Here is a 16,262-nt window from a genome sequence, read left to right on the forward strand (position 1 = left end):
CGGCACTTCTCCAGCCTTCGACCCACAGCTGTGCCAATAAACTCCAGTCCTCGTCTGCTGCTTCAGTCTGGGACCAAACACAGCTCCATTGACAGGCCGCAGTCCTGACCTACAGCACTCCCCAGTCCTCCAGTCCTCGGTCTGTCCTCACCAGATGTTGCAAAGTGCTGTGCTGTGCGAGGTTTTCCCAGTGTATAAAAGTTCACTAGGATGAGACGTGAGCTCACTTCACTGTCAGCAGGATTCATTTGGATCCAAGACCTCTAGGATTTACTGACTTGATCAGTAGCCCCCTTGGCTGTCCATTTCCTTCCATAGAAAGTTAAAGCGTTAAGCCAAGTGTGAGCACAGGGCCACAAATCTTAGTTCTCTGCCACCTCTCTGGTACCTGCGCAGTGATGTTCTGAATCTGTCACACTTGTTCCCAACAGGGCCGGGGAGCGGCAGCCGACTCACTGGGGAATCAGAACTGAGGATCATCCTCGTCGGTAAGAGTGGAGGTGGGAAAAGTGCAACAGGAAACACCGTCCTTGGGCGGGAGACGTTTAAGTCTGTACTGGCGGCAAAGCCTGTTACGCAGAATTGTAGTGAAGGCATCAGGACCTGGAAAGGAAGGAAGGTTGTGGTTATTGACACGCCTGCTATTTTTGACACCAAGCCCTCTAATGAACAAACCACCCATGAGATCTGTCGCTGTGTCGCGCTCTCCTCCTCAGGCCCCCATGCGCTGGTGCTGGTGATCCAGCTGGGCCGTTTCACTGAGGAAGACCAGCGCGCCGTGAGGAGAGTACAAGAGATTTTTGGCCCCGAGGCCATGAAGTACACAATCGTCTTATTCACCGGCAGAGAAGACTTACGGAGTGGAACCCTGGAGGAGTATATCTCCCACTCGGATAACAAACATCTTCTGCAGCTGATCGAACAGTGTCAGGGCCGATACTGCGCTTTCAACAATAAAGCTACAGAGGCGGAACGGGCTGCCCAGGCTGAAGAGCTGATGACTAAGATTGCTGATATGGTGGAGAGGAATAAAGACCATCTGGTGTGTAAAGCACCTGAGAAGCTTCTAAAAGAAGATGAGACAGATAAAAGTAAAAATAAGATGGGCAAAGTGGAAGATGAAATGCAAGTGGATAGACAGGAAACAGCTCAAGAGGAAGAGCACTCATCCATGGAAACAGAGAAATCCTATAGGAAAAAATCAACACTGCTGAGAGAAGAAAACAAAGGTACGTTTCATTGTATGTTTGATCCCGCGCAGTAGTGTCGATAAGCCCTAAGGAACCTATCTAAGATACGCAACTCTAGCTACGTGAATAGCGTAGCTGAAGTCGACATACTTAGATCTACTTACTGCGGTGTCTTCACTGCGGTAAGTCGACAGCTGACACTCTCCCGTCGACTCCGCTTGCGCTCCTCGTTCTGGTGGAGTACCGGAGTCGACGGGAGAGTGCTTGGCAGTCAATTATTGCGATCCGGTGGGTAGTGTAGACAAGCCCACTGTTCCAGGTGCTCAGCACTGTCCCAGTGATGATCGGGATTAAGTTACATCCATTTTGTAGTTCCTATTGACTGCAGGGGCGCTTGGGGTGGGACACAGACCCACCCCGCCCAAGGGCCGCAGGGAGGGGGCAGCAGCCACGTGGAGCAAGCAGGCAGGGAGCCGCTCAGCTCTGCTGCGCTGCCGGTGATGAGTGGGGACCCCGGGGGGGGGGGGGGGGTTTAAAACCCCGGGGGGGGGGGGGGGGGGGGGGGGGGGGGGGGGGAAGGCAGGGGCGAGGGAGAGACCTGGCCTCAAACATTGCTGGAGCTGGGCCCTGGGCCAGGAATATTCCTGGTGCCCAGGCACCACGGGCCCACAGAACTCACTTCCTATGGTTCTCCTGTGTGTTTTTACCAGATTTGATAGCGTCAATGAAATTAGAGGTGGATGGAAGAGACCTACTAATTCATGTTGAATGTCTATATTGGGAAATGTTGGAGGGTTGTTCCCTACTCTGCAGTCTCCATTTTTTTTTTCAAATTAGTTTTATGCAATTAGTTTTGATGGGGCTTTTATCACTTAAGAGGTGGCTCTATCTGTTAGGAAGTTTTCCTGTTACCTTACGTTTTCTTTTGGCTCAGTATTATACCATTATTCTCAGTTATAAATCCTTGAGCCACCCAACAAGTCCATCCTTCCAAAACGCCAGTCAGTTTTATTGCTGTTCTCTAGAACCCCTGTAACTTACCCTGCCTGGTGATGAAGTGTTGAGATCTGACTGCAATATTCCAATTGTGATCACTCTCCGAGCCCTAGGGGCTCTCTCCCCTCTCTGCTCTAGGACGTTACGCCTCTGCAGCCCAAAGCCATACTGGCTTTTTCTGCTGACATGTCCCATTGCAAACTTCCTTCTAAATTGTTTCCCGAACACCCCCACAGACTCTAAAAAGTCATGAAAGGAATTTTGCTGCTGTCACCCGACAGACTCATAAGCATTTGTTTTCCTGTAGCACCTGGAGACTAAGGGTAAAATTTTCAAACTTGCTTGTCTTAAATCCTGCATCTGGGCCACTCGGAGACCCGCACCTCTCTCAGGCCGTGTCTACACTAGAAATGCGACAGTGGCACAGCTGTAGCAGTTCAGTGCAGGCACTTACTGCGCTGACAGGAGGGGTTCTTCCATCACAGTGGTGAATCCACCTCTCCGAGAGGTGGTCACTAGGCCAATGGAAGAATCCTTCTGTCGGCTTAGCACTGTCTACGCCGGGGCTTAGGTCAGCTTAACTACCTCTCTCCGGGGTGTGAATTTTTCATGCCCCTGAGTGATGTAGCTGGGTCAACCTAACTTTCTAGTGTAGAGCAGCCCAGTATCGAACATTTTATAAGGGTCAGTAAATGAAATTAGCAATTGCTCTTTACCGACATCACATACAGTGAAACCTTGACAAGAGATCAACTTATCAGCAAACAGGTCTTGAAATTACCCCCAAAGTATTCCCAAACATACTGAATTCACTTCAACTACACCAATATTAAACAACTATTTCCATGAAGCAACCAGTCTGTCACACTCTTGAGAGGCTTTTAATTGAAGTGTCCCTCACTTTGACGTCACGTAACTGTAGACAGGCCTGTGAGATTGCTTTCACTGACTGCCGAGGTAAATTCATTTCTATTTGGTGGGGAGGAGACAAGGATCTGCCCCAATGAACTATAAAGGTGAGATGCTGGAGAAAGAACTATTAGACTGGATGGTCCTACCATTTCCCTGACTCTGTACTCCATTATGTGAAACCCCCCAGTGTTTAAGGATTGTGATATGTCCTCCTAAACTCAGGTAGCTCTTTTACGACCTCCCACCACTTGTCTCCAATATTGCAGCAATTATCATTCATGATCCACTGATTACTCCCCTCATGGAGTCTGCCATCATCCTTCTCAGAACCCCCGCCTGAGATCTCCTCTCTTTCACCGGCTACTGCCCCCTTTCCACCTTTATTAGCAACATCTCATACGAGTTTAACTCTTCTCACCTACCTAACAAGCTCTGATCGCTCTGTCTGGCTTTTCTCCCTCTCCAGGCACCCAGTCAGCAAAGTCCTTTAGCACACACTAAAGTTAAGTTCTTTCTTGAACTGAGGCCCTTGTACTGAAATTGTTGTAGTGCACACGTGGCCAGTTGTCATACCCAGGCTCACCCTCCTTGCTTGGCCCCTCCTTCCCCCATTTCACCTTCTAGCCTAATTATAAACATGAAAAAACTAGGGCCCTCAAGCTATTAAAAATATTAATCGCAATTAAGCGTGTTGTAAATAATAGAATACATTTATTTAAATATTTTTGGATGTTTTCCACATTTTTAAAATATATTAATTTCAATTACAACACAGAATACAAAGTGCTCACTTTGTATTTATTTTTATTACAAATATTTTCACTGTAAAAAGAAACAAAAGAAATAATATTTCAGTTCAGCTCATACAAGCATCGTAGTGCAATCTCTTTATCATGAAAGTTGAACTTACAAATGTGGAATTATGCACTCAAAAATAAAACAATGTAAAACTTTAGAGTCTACAAGTCTACTCAGTCCTACTTCTTGTTCGGCCAATGGCTCAGAAAAACAAGTTTGTTTACATTTGCGGGAGATACGCTGCCCGCTTCTTATTTACAATGTCACCTAAAAGTGAGAACAGGCCTTTGCATGGCACTGTTGTAGCTGGCATCACAAGATATTTACGTGCCAGATGTGCTAAAGATTCATATGTCCCTTCATGCTTCAACCACCATTATAGAGGACATGCGTCCATGCTGATGATGGGTTCTGCTCGATAACAATCCGAAGCAGTGTGGACTGACACACATTCATTTTCATCATCTGAGTCAGATGCCACCAGCAGAAGGTTGATTTTCTTTTTTGGTGGTTCGGGTTCTGTAGTTTCTGCATCAGAGTGTTGCTCTTTTAAGACTTACGAAAGCATGCTCCACACCTTGTCTCGCTCGGATTTTGGATGGCACTTCAAATTGGGTCGAGTGCTGTAGCTATCTATAGAAATCTCACATTGGTACCTTCTTTGTGTGTTGTCAAATCTGCAGTGAAAGTGTTCTTAAAATGAACAACATGTGCTGAGTCATCATCTTAGACAGCTATAACATGAAATATATGGCAGAATTCGGGTAAACACAGAGCAGGAGACCTACAATTCTCCCCTGAGAAGTTCAGTCACAAATTTAATTAATGCATTATTTTTTTAACGAGTGTCATCAACATGGAAGCATGTTCTCTGGAATGGTGGCTGAAGCATGAAGAGGCATACAGATTTTTAGCATTCTGGCATGTAAATACCTTGCAATGCCGGCTACAAAAGTGCCATGCGAATGCCTGTTCTCTCTTTCAGGTGACACTGAAAATAAGAAGCAGGCAGGATTATCTCCTGCAAATTGTAACCAAACTTATTTGTCTGAGCGATCGACTGAACAAGAAGTAGGACTAAGAGGACTTGTAGGCTCTAAAGTTTTACATTGTTTTATTTTTGAGTGCATTCATGTAATAAAAAATAATTCTACCTTTGTTGCACTTTCACAATTAAGCGATTGCACTGCAGTACTTGTATGGGGGCAATTGAAAAATATTATTTCTTTTGTTTATAATTTTTACAGTGCAAATATTTGTAACAAAAATATATATAAAATGAGCATTGTATACTTTGTATTCTGTATTGTAACTGAAATCAATATATTTGAAAGTGTAGAAAACATCCAAAAATATTTAATAAATTTCAATTGCTATTCTGTTATTATTTAACAGTGTGATTAAAACTGTGATTAATCGTGATTCATTTTTCTGCGTTAATCACATGAGTTACCTGCAATAAATTGACAGCCTTAGAAAAAAAATCTCCTTCTTGGGCTCCTGGCACAGACTGCTGAATGCTGGAGTGCACCGTGCATGGCAGAGGCCCTCTTCTCCCACTACAGTAGGCAAACATCTCCTACTAAAACCCTGCAGTAGAACACAGCCCTGAGTTTTGCTCCTAACTATGCAAGTGCCTCTTCTCTGTAACTGCACTGGCCTTTCTCCACCATTCATTCTTTTGTTATGCAGTTTCCCCTCTCTTGGTTTAACGCTTGTCTCCCTCTTCTGTCCGTCACCCCTTTGGCCATCTCTTTTCTGGATAATACTGGGTATTATTCCCATGCAAAGATACCCAGAACTGTGTGTCCACTCTTTCAGCTCTCCCGTCCTTCCTTGCCCTCCTCATCAACTCCTGCCTCTGCTCTAGCTTCCTTCAGCTCCACATCTGCTTCATTAGTAAGAGCAGCCTCTATATCCCCACCCCCTTCCATCTTCTTCCTTGACTCACACCTCACATTCACCCGGAGTTATTCAGTTTAACCCCAGTTATCTGTAGCCTCCTGAATCCCTCCGGTCAGTCAATCTGCATTCTACAGTCATCCCTGAACACTGACTGGGGCCAGGGTACAGCAACCCAGAATCCTAGTTACGGCCTCACATGGGTCTTCACCCCGTGCCATGGCCCTGCTGCTGCAGCCCGGCCCAGGCCTAGGGTGGTGAAGGGTGGGGCCAGCCACACAAAGGCTGGGTGCTGGGCTAGTGGGGTCCTGCCATTGCTCCTCTTTGTGCAGGCTGGGGCCTCCCTCCTCTCTGGATCACTGCGGCTGGACTTCAGGCAGGTGGGTCCTGTCCAGGATGGATCCTGCACCTCACTCCCTTCTGAGCAGAGCGCCTACCGCCACCACTCAGGGACAGATTTGCACCTTATGCACCTCTAGGCACAGCATCTTCAGTGCCCATCCACCACCACCACTGACCCTGGTGTTTTCCACAAAAAATGAAACTTTTAACCCACTTTTAACTTGTAGGCACCCCCAGAATGCCGGCACCCCCAGGCATGTGGCTACTGTGCCTAATTGGAAATCCGTCCCTATCACCACCTCAGCCCAGGACTCTGGGTGCAGGGTCTCGCCACCACCCTCATAGAGCTGACCACTAGCGTAGCTAGGGGGGGAGCAGAGGGAGCGGGCGCTCCCCCTGAGCACATTATCCAAAAGTGGCACCTTAGGTGCCTCTCCCTGGGTGCTCCGGGGCTGGAGCACTCATGGGGAAAATTTGGTGGGTGCAGAGCACCCACCGGCAGCTCCCCGCCCCACCCCCCAACCCCAGCTCACCTCCACTCCACCTCCTCCCCTGAATGCCGCCCTGCTCTGCTTCTCCGCCCCTCCCCCCTGGCTTCCCGCGAATCAGCTGTTTGCGCGGGAAGCCTGGGAGGGCGGAGAAGCAAGCGGCAACTTCGCGCTCAGGCCCAGGGAGGTGGAGCGGAGGTGAGCTGGGGCAGAGAGCGGTTCCACTCGCGCCCCCCGCCCCAGCTCACCTCCGCTCCGTCTCCTCCACCCCTGAGCACGCTGCTGCTCCCCCCTCCCTCCCAGCCTTGCCGCGCGAAAGCTTGGGAGAGAGGGGGGGTGTAGGGGAAATGCGGCACGCCCGGGGAGGAGGCGGGGCTGGGGATTTGGGGAAGGGGTTGGAACGGCGCCTTTTTTTCTGTGTTCGCTTCCCCTGACCTTAGAACCTGGCTACGCCACTGGAGCTGACGTGGGGTGGCAGGAGATCACACACAGGATATGCCCCCAGCCCCGACACACAGAGGTGGTGTCAGCAGGGCCCCCCAGGCAGGAACCCCTGCTCCAGGGGAGGGGGAGCAGCAGCCAGCGGTCTCTGCTTTATTCTGTGTGCAGAATGAGTGTTCGAGCTCAAATCTCAGACCCACAGCCTCCCCTCCCCCTTCCCTCTCCTCTTAATGTATACCTGCCCTCCTTCCAGTGACCCCTGCAGTCACTCTGACCCTCTCCTCACCTCGCTCATTGCAGTCCCATGCTCACTGCCACCTCCTCTCCCTCCCAAACGTTCATTCTCTCTCATCCGTCCCCTCCTGGCTCTCAGGTATCAGCTTGAGCTCTGGGTCATGTGCTCCACACCCTCGAGAGGGGAGCTCCTCACAGGGCCCCATTTCCTCCTCCAGCTTCCCCCTGGCCCCTTGCCACTGGCAGGAGTTCAGGCCATACCCCGCCCCTTCCCGTGAGCAATGGCAGCGGGGGCTCAGTCTGCCCTGGTGGTGGGACTGGGACCCAGCAGCTCCTCTCAGCCCTGTTCCTCCTGCACCCCCCATTCCCTCTACTCTCCATTCCTGTGAGCCCCCCACCCTCACACCGGTTACCAGCCCCGCCCCTGGCCCCTCTGATTTTCCGCTCAGGCCCCTCCCTCCCATCCATCACCTCCCCTCTGCCTTCTCCCTGCCCTGCCCTGCCCCACCCCTGGGAGCCAGGCAGCAGGGGCCCGGTGAGGGTGATGCTGAGGAGCAGCAGCTCAGAACACTCCCCATTGGCACACGGAGCTACCAGCACCGCGCCTGGAGACAGCCCGTGCTGTGGTCAGTGACCTCCAACCCCACAGCCAGACCCATGTCCCCCATTCTGTGCGTGGGAGGAGGTCACTGATACCAGCTGTCTCTGCTCCATGGCCGGGCCTGATCCCTGCCTGGGAGGAGTCCAGCACATTGGGTGTAGACAGCTGTGTCCTGGTTTAGGGATGTTGCTAGTTCCTTGATCTTACTGAGATACGGGACACTGCGCCGGCTGGTAATTAGGAGGATCTGCTGAGTCCATAGACCAGGGGTCAGCAGCCTTTGGTACCCGGCCCATCAGGGTAAAGCTGCTGGTGGGCCGGGACAGTTTATTTACCTGGAGTGTCCGCAGGCACGGAGCCTTGGCCCGTGCCGCTTCCCGCAGCTCCCATTGGCTGGGAACGGTGAACCACGGCCAGTGGGAGCTGCGGGGCTCCGTCCCCGTGGGTGCTCCAGGTAAACAAACCGTCCAGGCCCACCCTGATGGGCTGGGTGCCAAAGGTTGCTGACCGCTTCCATAGACATTGTTAGTGAGAACTGGCTGGATTAGGTGTGCTGCAGGGTGGGCGCTGGGGTTACCTCCTCTTGGGGATGCTGCCAATCTCTCAGAAAGGGCTCGGCCTGCTCCTGGGGGTCTTTCACTCCCCACAATGGGCACAGAGTCAAGTGACATGCGCATGTATCCCAGAGATCCGCCCATGAACCTCAATCTGATTTCACAGCACCTCTCCCCTTCCAATCCTGGGGCTGCAGCCTTCCCTCCCCATCCATCTCTATATCACCAGTTTATCCTGTCCCAGCCTCATTTCAAACCAGCCCCAACTTGCTGCATTCGGCGCTTCTCCAGCCTTGGCCCCACGGCTGTGCCAATAAACTCCAGTCCTCGTCTGCTGCTTCTGTCTGGGACCGAACACAGCTCCATTAACAGGCCTCAGTCCTGAATGCAGCACTCCCCAGTCCTCCAGTCCTAGGTCTGTCCTCACCAGATGGTGCAAAGTGCTGTGCTGTGCGAGGTTTTCCCAATGTAATAAAGTTTCACTAGGATGAGACGTAAGCTCACTTCACTTTCAGCAGGATTCATTTGGATCCAAGACCTCTAGGATTTAACAACCAGATCAGTAACCCCTTTCTCCACCCATTTACCCTTCCATAGAAAGTTAAAGCATTAAGCCAAGTGTGAGCACAGGGCCACAAATCTTAGTTCTGTGCCACCTCTCTGGTACTTGCGCAGTGATGTTCTGAATCTGTCACACTTGTTCCCAACAGGGCTGGGGAGCAGCAGCCGACTCACTGGGGAATCAGCACTGAGGATCATCCTCGTCGGTAAGAGTGGAGGTGGGAAAAGTGCAACAGGAAACACCATCCTTGGGCAGGAGACGTTTAAGTCTGTACTGGCGGCAAAGCCTGTTACGCAGAATTGTAGTGAAGGCATCAGGACCTGGAAAGGAAGGAAGGTTGTGGTTATCGACACGCCTGCTATTTTTGACACCAAGTGCTCTGGTGAACAAACCACCAATGAGATCTGTCGCTGTGTCGCACTCTCCTCCCCAGGCCCCCACGCTCTGGTGCTGGTGACCCAGCTGGGCCGTTTCACTGAGGAAGACCAGCGCGCCGTGAGGAGAGTACAAGAGATTTTTGGCCCCGAGGCCATGAAGTACACAATCATCTTATTCACCCGCAGAGAAGACTTATGGAGTGGAACCCTGGAGGAGTGTATCTCCTACTTGGGTAACAAACATCTTCTGCAGCTGCTCGAACAGTGTCAGGGCCGATACTGCACTTTCAACAATAAAGCTACAAGGGATGAACGGGCTGCCTGGGCTGAAAAGCTGCTGACTAAGATTGCTGATATGGTGGAGGAGGAGAATAAAGACCAACCGTTCTACACTAATGAGGTGTATGAAAAGGCTGAGAAGCTTCAAAGGGTAAAAGCCAGGTTTTGTGAGAAAGATGAAAGACCACGTCGGTGTGAAATAGAGGAGGCTGAGCTTAGAGAATGGATAGAAACACAGAAATCCTATGAGAAAAAACAAAAATCCAAGGTTGATAAAAATAATCCTAATCCATGGGGTTTCCTTTTCCCAGTGCCAAGTGTTCTAATGCCAAAATGGCTGAAGTTCTGAAATGATGGTAACTGAGCTACGTCTGTTGTCTGGTTCTCCTGTGGATTTACCAGGCTTTGTAGAGGCTCAGGAATTAGAGACGGAGGGAAAAGAACTTTTAACTCTTCCTAAGTAACATTTTTGAAAGCACCTCAGGGTGTGTCTGCACGGCATTTTGGAGTGCGCGGGAGCACGTCTCTCAGCCCAGGTTGATAAAAGCCCACCCAAACCCTCAGGCTTCAGAACCCGAGCTTCAGCTCGAGCTGAAACTTCCCAGAGCTGTCTCTAAAGCTGTTTTTAGAGCACTAGTGCGAGACCTGCTAGCCCAGGCTGGGATGCTTGCTCCAAAATGCTGTGTAGACGTACTCCACGTGACTTCAGAGCCTATGTCCCGTTTTCTCCAGGTCTTGGGGGATTGAGACTTTGGAGGATTGTTCCCGACAGTCAGTGGCGTAGCCAGGTTCTAAGAGCAGGGGGTGAGAACACATTAAAAAAGGCGCCACCTGCTGCAAAGCAGCGAAGAAAAAAAAATTAAAAAATGCACTTCCATCCTTTAAAAAAAAGGAAAAAAACCCCATAATATATGGAGATGTACCTATCTCATAGAGCTGGAAGGGACCCTGAAAGGTCAGCGAGTCCAGCCCCCTGCCTTCACTAGCAGGACCAAGTACTGATTTGTGCTACAGATCCCTAAGTGGCCCCCTCAAGGATTAAACGCACAACCCTGGGTTTAGCAGGCCAATGCTCAAACCACTGAGCTATCCCTCCCCCTGGAACATGCTTCCAATTCCACCACTAAGTGATACCGGCAGTACCCAAATGCCATTCCAGCTCCTCAAAAATGTGCTAGAATGGGGTTTCGGAGTATTCCGGCACAAGTCAAGCCTTGGTGCTGAGTGACCTCTCTCGCTGGAGCCCCGTTACCTAGCTTCTGTAACCTTGTTCTTTCCTGCCCAGTGCTTTCTCTTCCTGTAGGACTCCTATTTGTTCTGCTCCTGGTACAGTTTTCCAGTGCTCCTACCTTCCCTCCCCCTCCCTCCTACAGTCAGCTAAACTGGTTTTCTAAGGATGCAGCTCACTCATTATCCCAGATGTTTACACCTGAATAGGGTTGTTAAGTTCTAATCACCTTCTTAATGCATCTGTTGGGTGCATATGTGCTCCAGGGCCTGTCAGCAGTACTGGCTTGGGCTCCACTTGTAGAGAGACATTCATAATACAAAAAAGAACAGGAGTACTTGTGGCACCTTAGAGACTAACAAATTTATTAGAGCATAAGCTTTCGTGGGCTACAACCCACTTCTTCGGTTGTAGCCCACGAAAGCTTATGCTCTAATAAATTTGTTAGTCTCTAAGGTGCCACAAGTACTCCTGTTCTTTTTGCGGATACAGACTAACACGGCTGCTACTCTGAAACCATTCATAATACAGCAGGTTTGCATACTCAGCTTCAGAATATCAAGCAGAATTCATAAATTGTACAGATCTAGCCCTAATCCATCACAGGAGGATACTATGGGACATAGTTGATGCACAAAGGATAGCTCTTCTATGGCCAAAGAGGAATAAGAAGCAAGCATAGTAAAGAGCACCCAGGGAGTCGGCGCCTAAGGCACCACTTTTGAGAATGTGCTCAGTGGGGGAGCGGCCACTCCCCCTGCTCTCCCCTAGCTATGCTACTGCCGACAGTATCTACTCCAATGTTTTGTTCCATTCAGTCTTAAACAAATCACTGATGGAAATCATCTGTTTGTTAATGAAAGCCCACTATCTGTTAGGAAAATGTCCTGTTACCCTAATTGTTCTTTTCTTCAATTTCACCCAGTTATACCTACGTATAAATCTTAACAGTTCAGTTCTTCCAAATGCCCAATCCATTTTACTGCTCGTCTCCAGCACCCCTGTAATTCACCTTTTCTGGTAGTGAAATGCCAAGGTCTGAAAGCACCATTCCAAGAGTGATCGCTCCAAGAGTTCTAGCCAGCCCTGTCACCTCCCTGCTCTGGGACATGATGGCTCTGCAGCCCAAAGGCACATTGGCTTTGTCTGCTAACACCTCACATGGCAAACTCACGTCTAATGTGTGTGTTTCCCTCAATCCTATAATCTCTAAAAAAGTCATTAAAGGAATTTCACTGTTTCATAACTCTACGAATTCCTAAATCCTGCATCTCAACAGCTCATATGTCCTCACCCAATATTAGTGCAGAATGTTTATACAGATATCAGTAAGTCAAACCATTAATTAGCATTTGTTCTTTACTAATATTATGTACTGAGAAATCTGTACCTAATACACCTTATTGTGAAAACATGTCTTAGGAGACCGCTGTAGTATAAACCTCTCAAAATTAAACAAACATTGTTTAGAGAAATGTCAGAATTATTTTGTATTCATGTTTTGATTTATGATGAAAATGAAATTGAGCAGGTAATCTAAGGTTCTGATGTATGAAATATTAGACAGTTGTAGTGAAAAATATATGAAATAACCAAATTAATTTTTTACATCCTGGTAGAGTGAGACTTTTTTTAAAGTTATTGATACATTGGTTGCCAAAGCTTGTAAAAGCCTGCAGAAGATACATGCCCTTTAAAGTGAGAGAACCTAATGAGTGTTCTCTTTGTTCTTCTAAAGCAGGGTTAGCAACCTATGGCACGGGTGCCAAAGGCGGCACGCGAGCTGATTTTCAGTGGTACTCCCACTGCCCGGGTCCTGACCACCAGTCCGGGGGGCTCTGCATTTTAATTTAATTTTAAACGAACCTTCTTAAACATTTTAAAAACCTTATTTACTTTATATACAATAATAGTTTAGTTATATATTATAGACTTATAGAAAGAGACCTTCTAAAAATGTTAAAATGTATTACCGGCACACGAAACCTTACATTAGAGTGAATAAATGAAGACTCGGCACACCACTTCTGAAAGTTACTGACCCCTGTTCCAAATTAATAGAAAAGTAATCGTTTCCTGGTAACAAATATTAGAATTGTACATGCAAGATCAGGTCTGGATTCTGCTTTCTCTAACTCTAAATTGGTTTGTCTTTAAAAACTATGCTTACAGTTTGCACTTGTATTTCAATGAGTTACAATAAAATATTTGCGTCTCTATTTTATATATGGTTACAAATATGGGATTTTTTTGTTTTGTTCCCTTAGGGTGAAAATCACCCTAGTGCAGAGAGTCAGCTCCAGGCCAAGGCACCACTTTAAACCAACTTAAGTCCTTAAAATACATCTTTAAGTGGATTTAAATGATGGTGCTGTGTGTGCTGCCTCTGTACAGGGGTGAAATTCACCCATAACATTTCAGTTACAGGCCCCATCTCTGAACATGTTTATATTGACACTTAGATAGAAAAGAATTTAGACTTTTTAAAAATCTGAGAACTCATTAAAATATTTCAATGTGTTTGTAAAAAATCATAAACTGAAATTGAACACCAGCCATAAGAACATAAGAACGGCCACACTGTGTCAGACCAATGGTCCATCTAGCCCAGGATCCCGTCTTCCAACAGCGGCCAGTGTCAGGTACTTAAGAGGGAATTAATAGAACAGGCAGCCATCGAGTGATCCTCCCGTCTTGTCCACTCCCAGCTTCTGGTGGTCAGAGTTTTAGGACACCCAGAGCATGGGGATTGAGTCACTGATCATCTTGGCTAATAGCCATTGATGGACTTATACATTCATAGATTCATAGATTCTAGGACTGGAAGGGACCTCGAGAGGTCATCAAGTCCAGTCCCCTGCCCTCATGGCAGGACCAAATACTGTCTCCATCAACTTATCTAATTCTTTTTTGAACCCTGGTATATTTTTGGCAACATCCCTGGCAATGAATTCCACAGGTTGACTGTGTGAAGAAGTACTTCCTTTTGTTTGTTTTAAACCTGCTGCATATTCATTTCATCAGATCACCTCTAGTTCTTGTGTTATGTGATGGAGTCAATAACACAGCCCTATTCCCTTTCTCAATACCACACATAATTGTATAGACTCTATCCTATTCCCCTTAGTCATCTCTTTTTTAAATGGAACAATCCTAGGCCTGGTCTACACTACGATTTTAGGTCAAATTTAGCAGCATTACCTCGATTTAACGCTGCACCCGTCCACATGACGAAGCCCTTTTTTCCGACTTAAAGGGCTCTTAAAATCAATTTCTTTACTCCATCCCCAACGAGGGGATTAGAGCTGAAATCGGCCTTGCGGGGTCGAATTTGGGGTAGTGTGGATGCAATTCGACGGTATTGGCCTCCGGGAGCTATCCCAGAGTGCTCCATTGTGACCGCTCTGGACAGCGCTCTCAACTCAGATGCACTGGCGAGGTAGACAGGAAAAGCCCCGCGAATTTTTGAATTTCATTTCCTGTTTGGCCAGCGTGGCAAGCTGATCAACACAGATGAACATGCAGAGCTCATCAGCAGAGGTGACCCATGGAGTCCCAGAATCGCAAAAGAGCTCCAGCATGGACCGAACGGGAGGTACGGGATCTGATCGCTGTATGGGGAGACGAATCAGTGCTAGCTGAACTCCGTTCCAGTAAACGAAATGCCAAAACATTTGAAAAAATCTCCAAGGGCATGAAGGACAGAGGCTATAACAGGGACTCGCGGCAGTGCCACATGAAAATTAAGGAGCTCAGGCAAGCCTACCAAAAAACCAGAGAGGCAAACGGCCACTCCGGGTCACAGCCCCAAACATGCCGCTTCTATGATGAGCTGCATGCCATTTTAGGGGGTGCAGCCACCAGTACCCCAACCCTGTGCTTTGACTCCTTCAATGGAGTAGAACGCAACACGGAAGTGGGTTTTGGGGACGAGGAAGATGATGATGAGGAGGTTGAAGGTAGCTCACAGCAAGGAAGTGGAGAAACTGGTTTCCCCAACAGCCAGGATCTGTTTCTCACCCTGGACTTGGCACCAGTACCCTCCGAACCCACCCAAGGCGTGCTCCCAGACCCTGAAGGCGGAGAAGGGACCTCTGGTGAGTGTATCTTTGTAAATATTATACATGGTTTAAAAGCAAGCGTGTTTAATGATTAATTTGCCCTGGCATTTGTGGCCAGTACAGCTACTGGAAAAGTCTGTTAACGTGTCTGGGGATGGAACGGAAATCCTCGGGACATCTCCATAAAGCTCTCCTGGATGTACTCCCAAAGCCTTTGCAAAAGGTTTCTGGGGAGGGCAGCCTTATTCCGTCCTCCATGGAAAGACACTTTACCACGCCAGGCCAGTCTGGAATCATGGCATAACACAGTGTATGGTCCCGGTGTTTGCTGGCATTCAAACAACATCTGTTCTTTATCTCTCTGTGTTATGCTCAGGAGAGTGATATCATTCATGGTCACCTGGTTGAAATAGGGTGATTTTATTAAGGGGACATTCAGAGGTGCCTGTTCCTACTGGGCTGTTTGCCTGTGGCTGAACAGAAATGTTCCCCGCTGTTAGCCACGCGGTGGGGGCAGGGGTGAAGCGATCATCCCAGAGAATTGGGTGTGTGTGTGGCGGGGGGTTAGTTGGGTTTGTGCTGCACGTTAACCCAAAAACCGCAGCCCCTCCTTTTAAATTGCCAACCCATTTTAAATGGTCAACCCAACGGGTGCTTGGTATGGGAAATGAGGGCGCTGCTGTTTGAAACCATTCCCACATGTTATGAAAGTTAAAGAAGCCAAAAGACTGTGGCTTACCATGGCTGCCTGCAAGCCGAATTCTGTTGCCCGGCCCTGCGTGAGTGATCTCTCACACCAAACCGGCAGGCGCTCCCTCAATAAGAGGCAAAATGCGACCTTGTAACGAAAGCACATGTGCTATGTAATGTTAACAGCAAGGTTTACCGTGAAAGAGTGTACCCGTTGTTCTATAAAATGTGTCTTTTTAACTACCACTCTCCCTTTTTTTCCCTCCACCAGCTGCATATGTTTCTCCTTCCCAGAGGCTAGCGAAGATTAGAAGGCGAAAAAAACGCACTCGCGATGAAATGTTCTCTGAGCTCATGCAGTCCTCTCACACCGAAAGAGCACAGCAGAATGCATGGAGGCAGACAATGTCAGAGTGCAGGAAAGCACAATATGAATGCAAGGAGAGGTGGCGGGCTGAAGAGAGTAAGTGGCGGGCTGAAGATGATAGGTGGTGTCAGCTTGCTGACAGAAGGCAGGAGTCAATGCTCAGGCTGCTGGAGGATCAAACTCATATGCTCCAGCGTATGGTTGCGCTGCAGGAAAGGCAGCAAGAGCACAGACTGCCGC

General features: G+C 48.5%; 1 protein-coding gene across 1 annotated transcript; it reads left to right on the forward strand.

Moving 5' to 3' along the window:
* Positions 1-396: 396 nt before the first annotated feature.
* LOC113405812 (GTPase IMAP family member 8-like) lies at positions 397-10,025 on the forward strand (the record flags this gene model as incomplete). Its single annotated transcript, XM_026647068.1, has 2 exons — positions 397-1,181; positions 9,166-10,025. Coding segments are annotated over 2 exons (1,645 nt in total), but the record flags the coding sequence as incomplete, so codon positions are not given.
* Positions 10,026-16,262: the final 6,237 nt, after the last annotated feature.

The sequence above is a fragment of the Terrapene carolina genome, unplaced genomic scaffold (genome assembly GCF_002925995.2).
Source record: "Terrapene carolina triunguis isolate 2854851 unplaced genomic scaffold, T_m_triunguis-2.0 Scaffold51044, whole genome shotgun sequence".
In the NCBI taxonomy this organism is placed as follows: domain Eukaryota; kingdom Metazoa; phylum Chordata; order Testudines; family Emydidae; genus Terrapene; species Terrapene triunguis.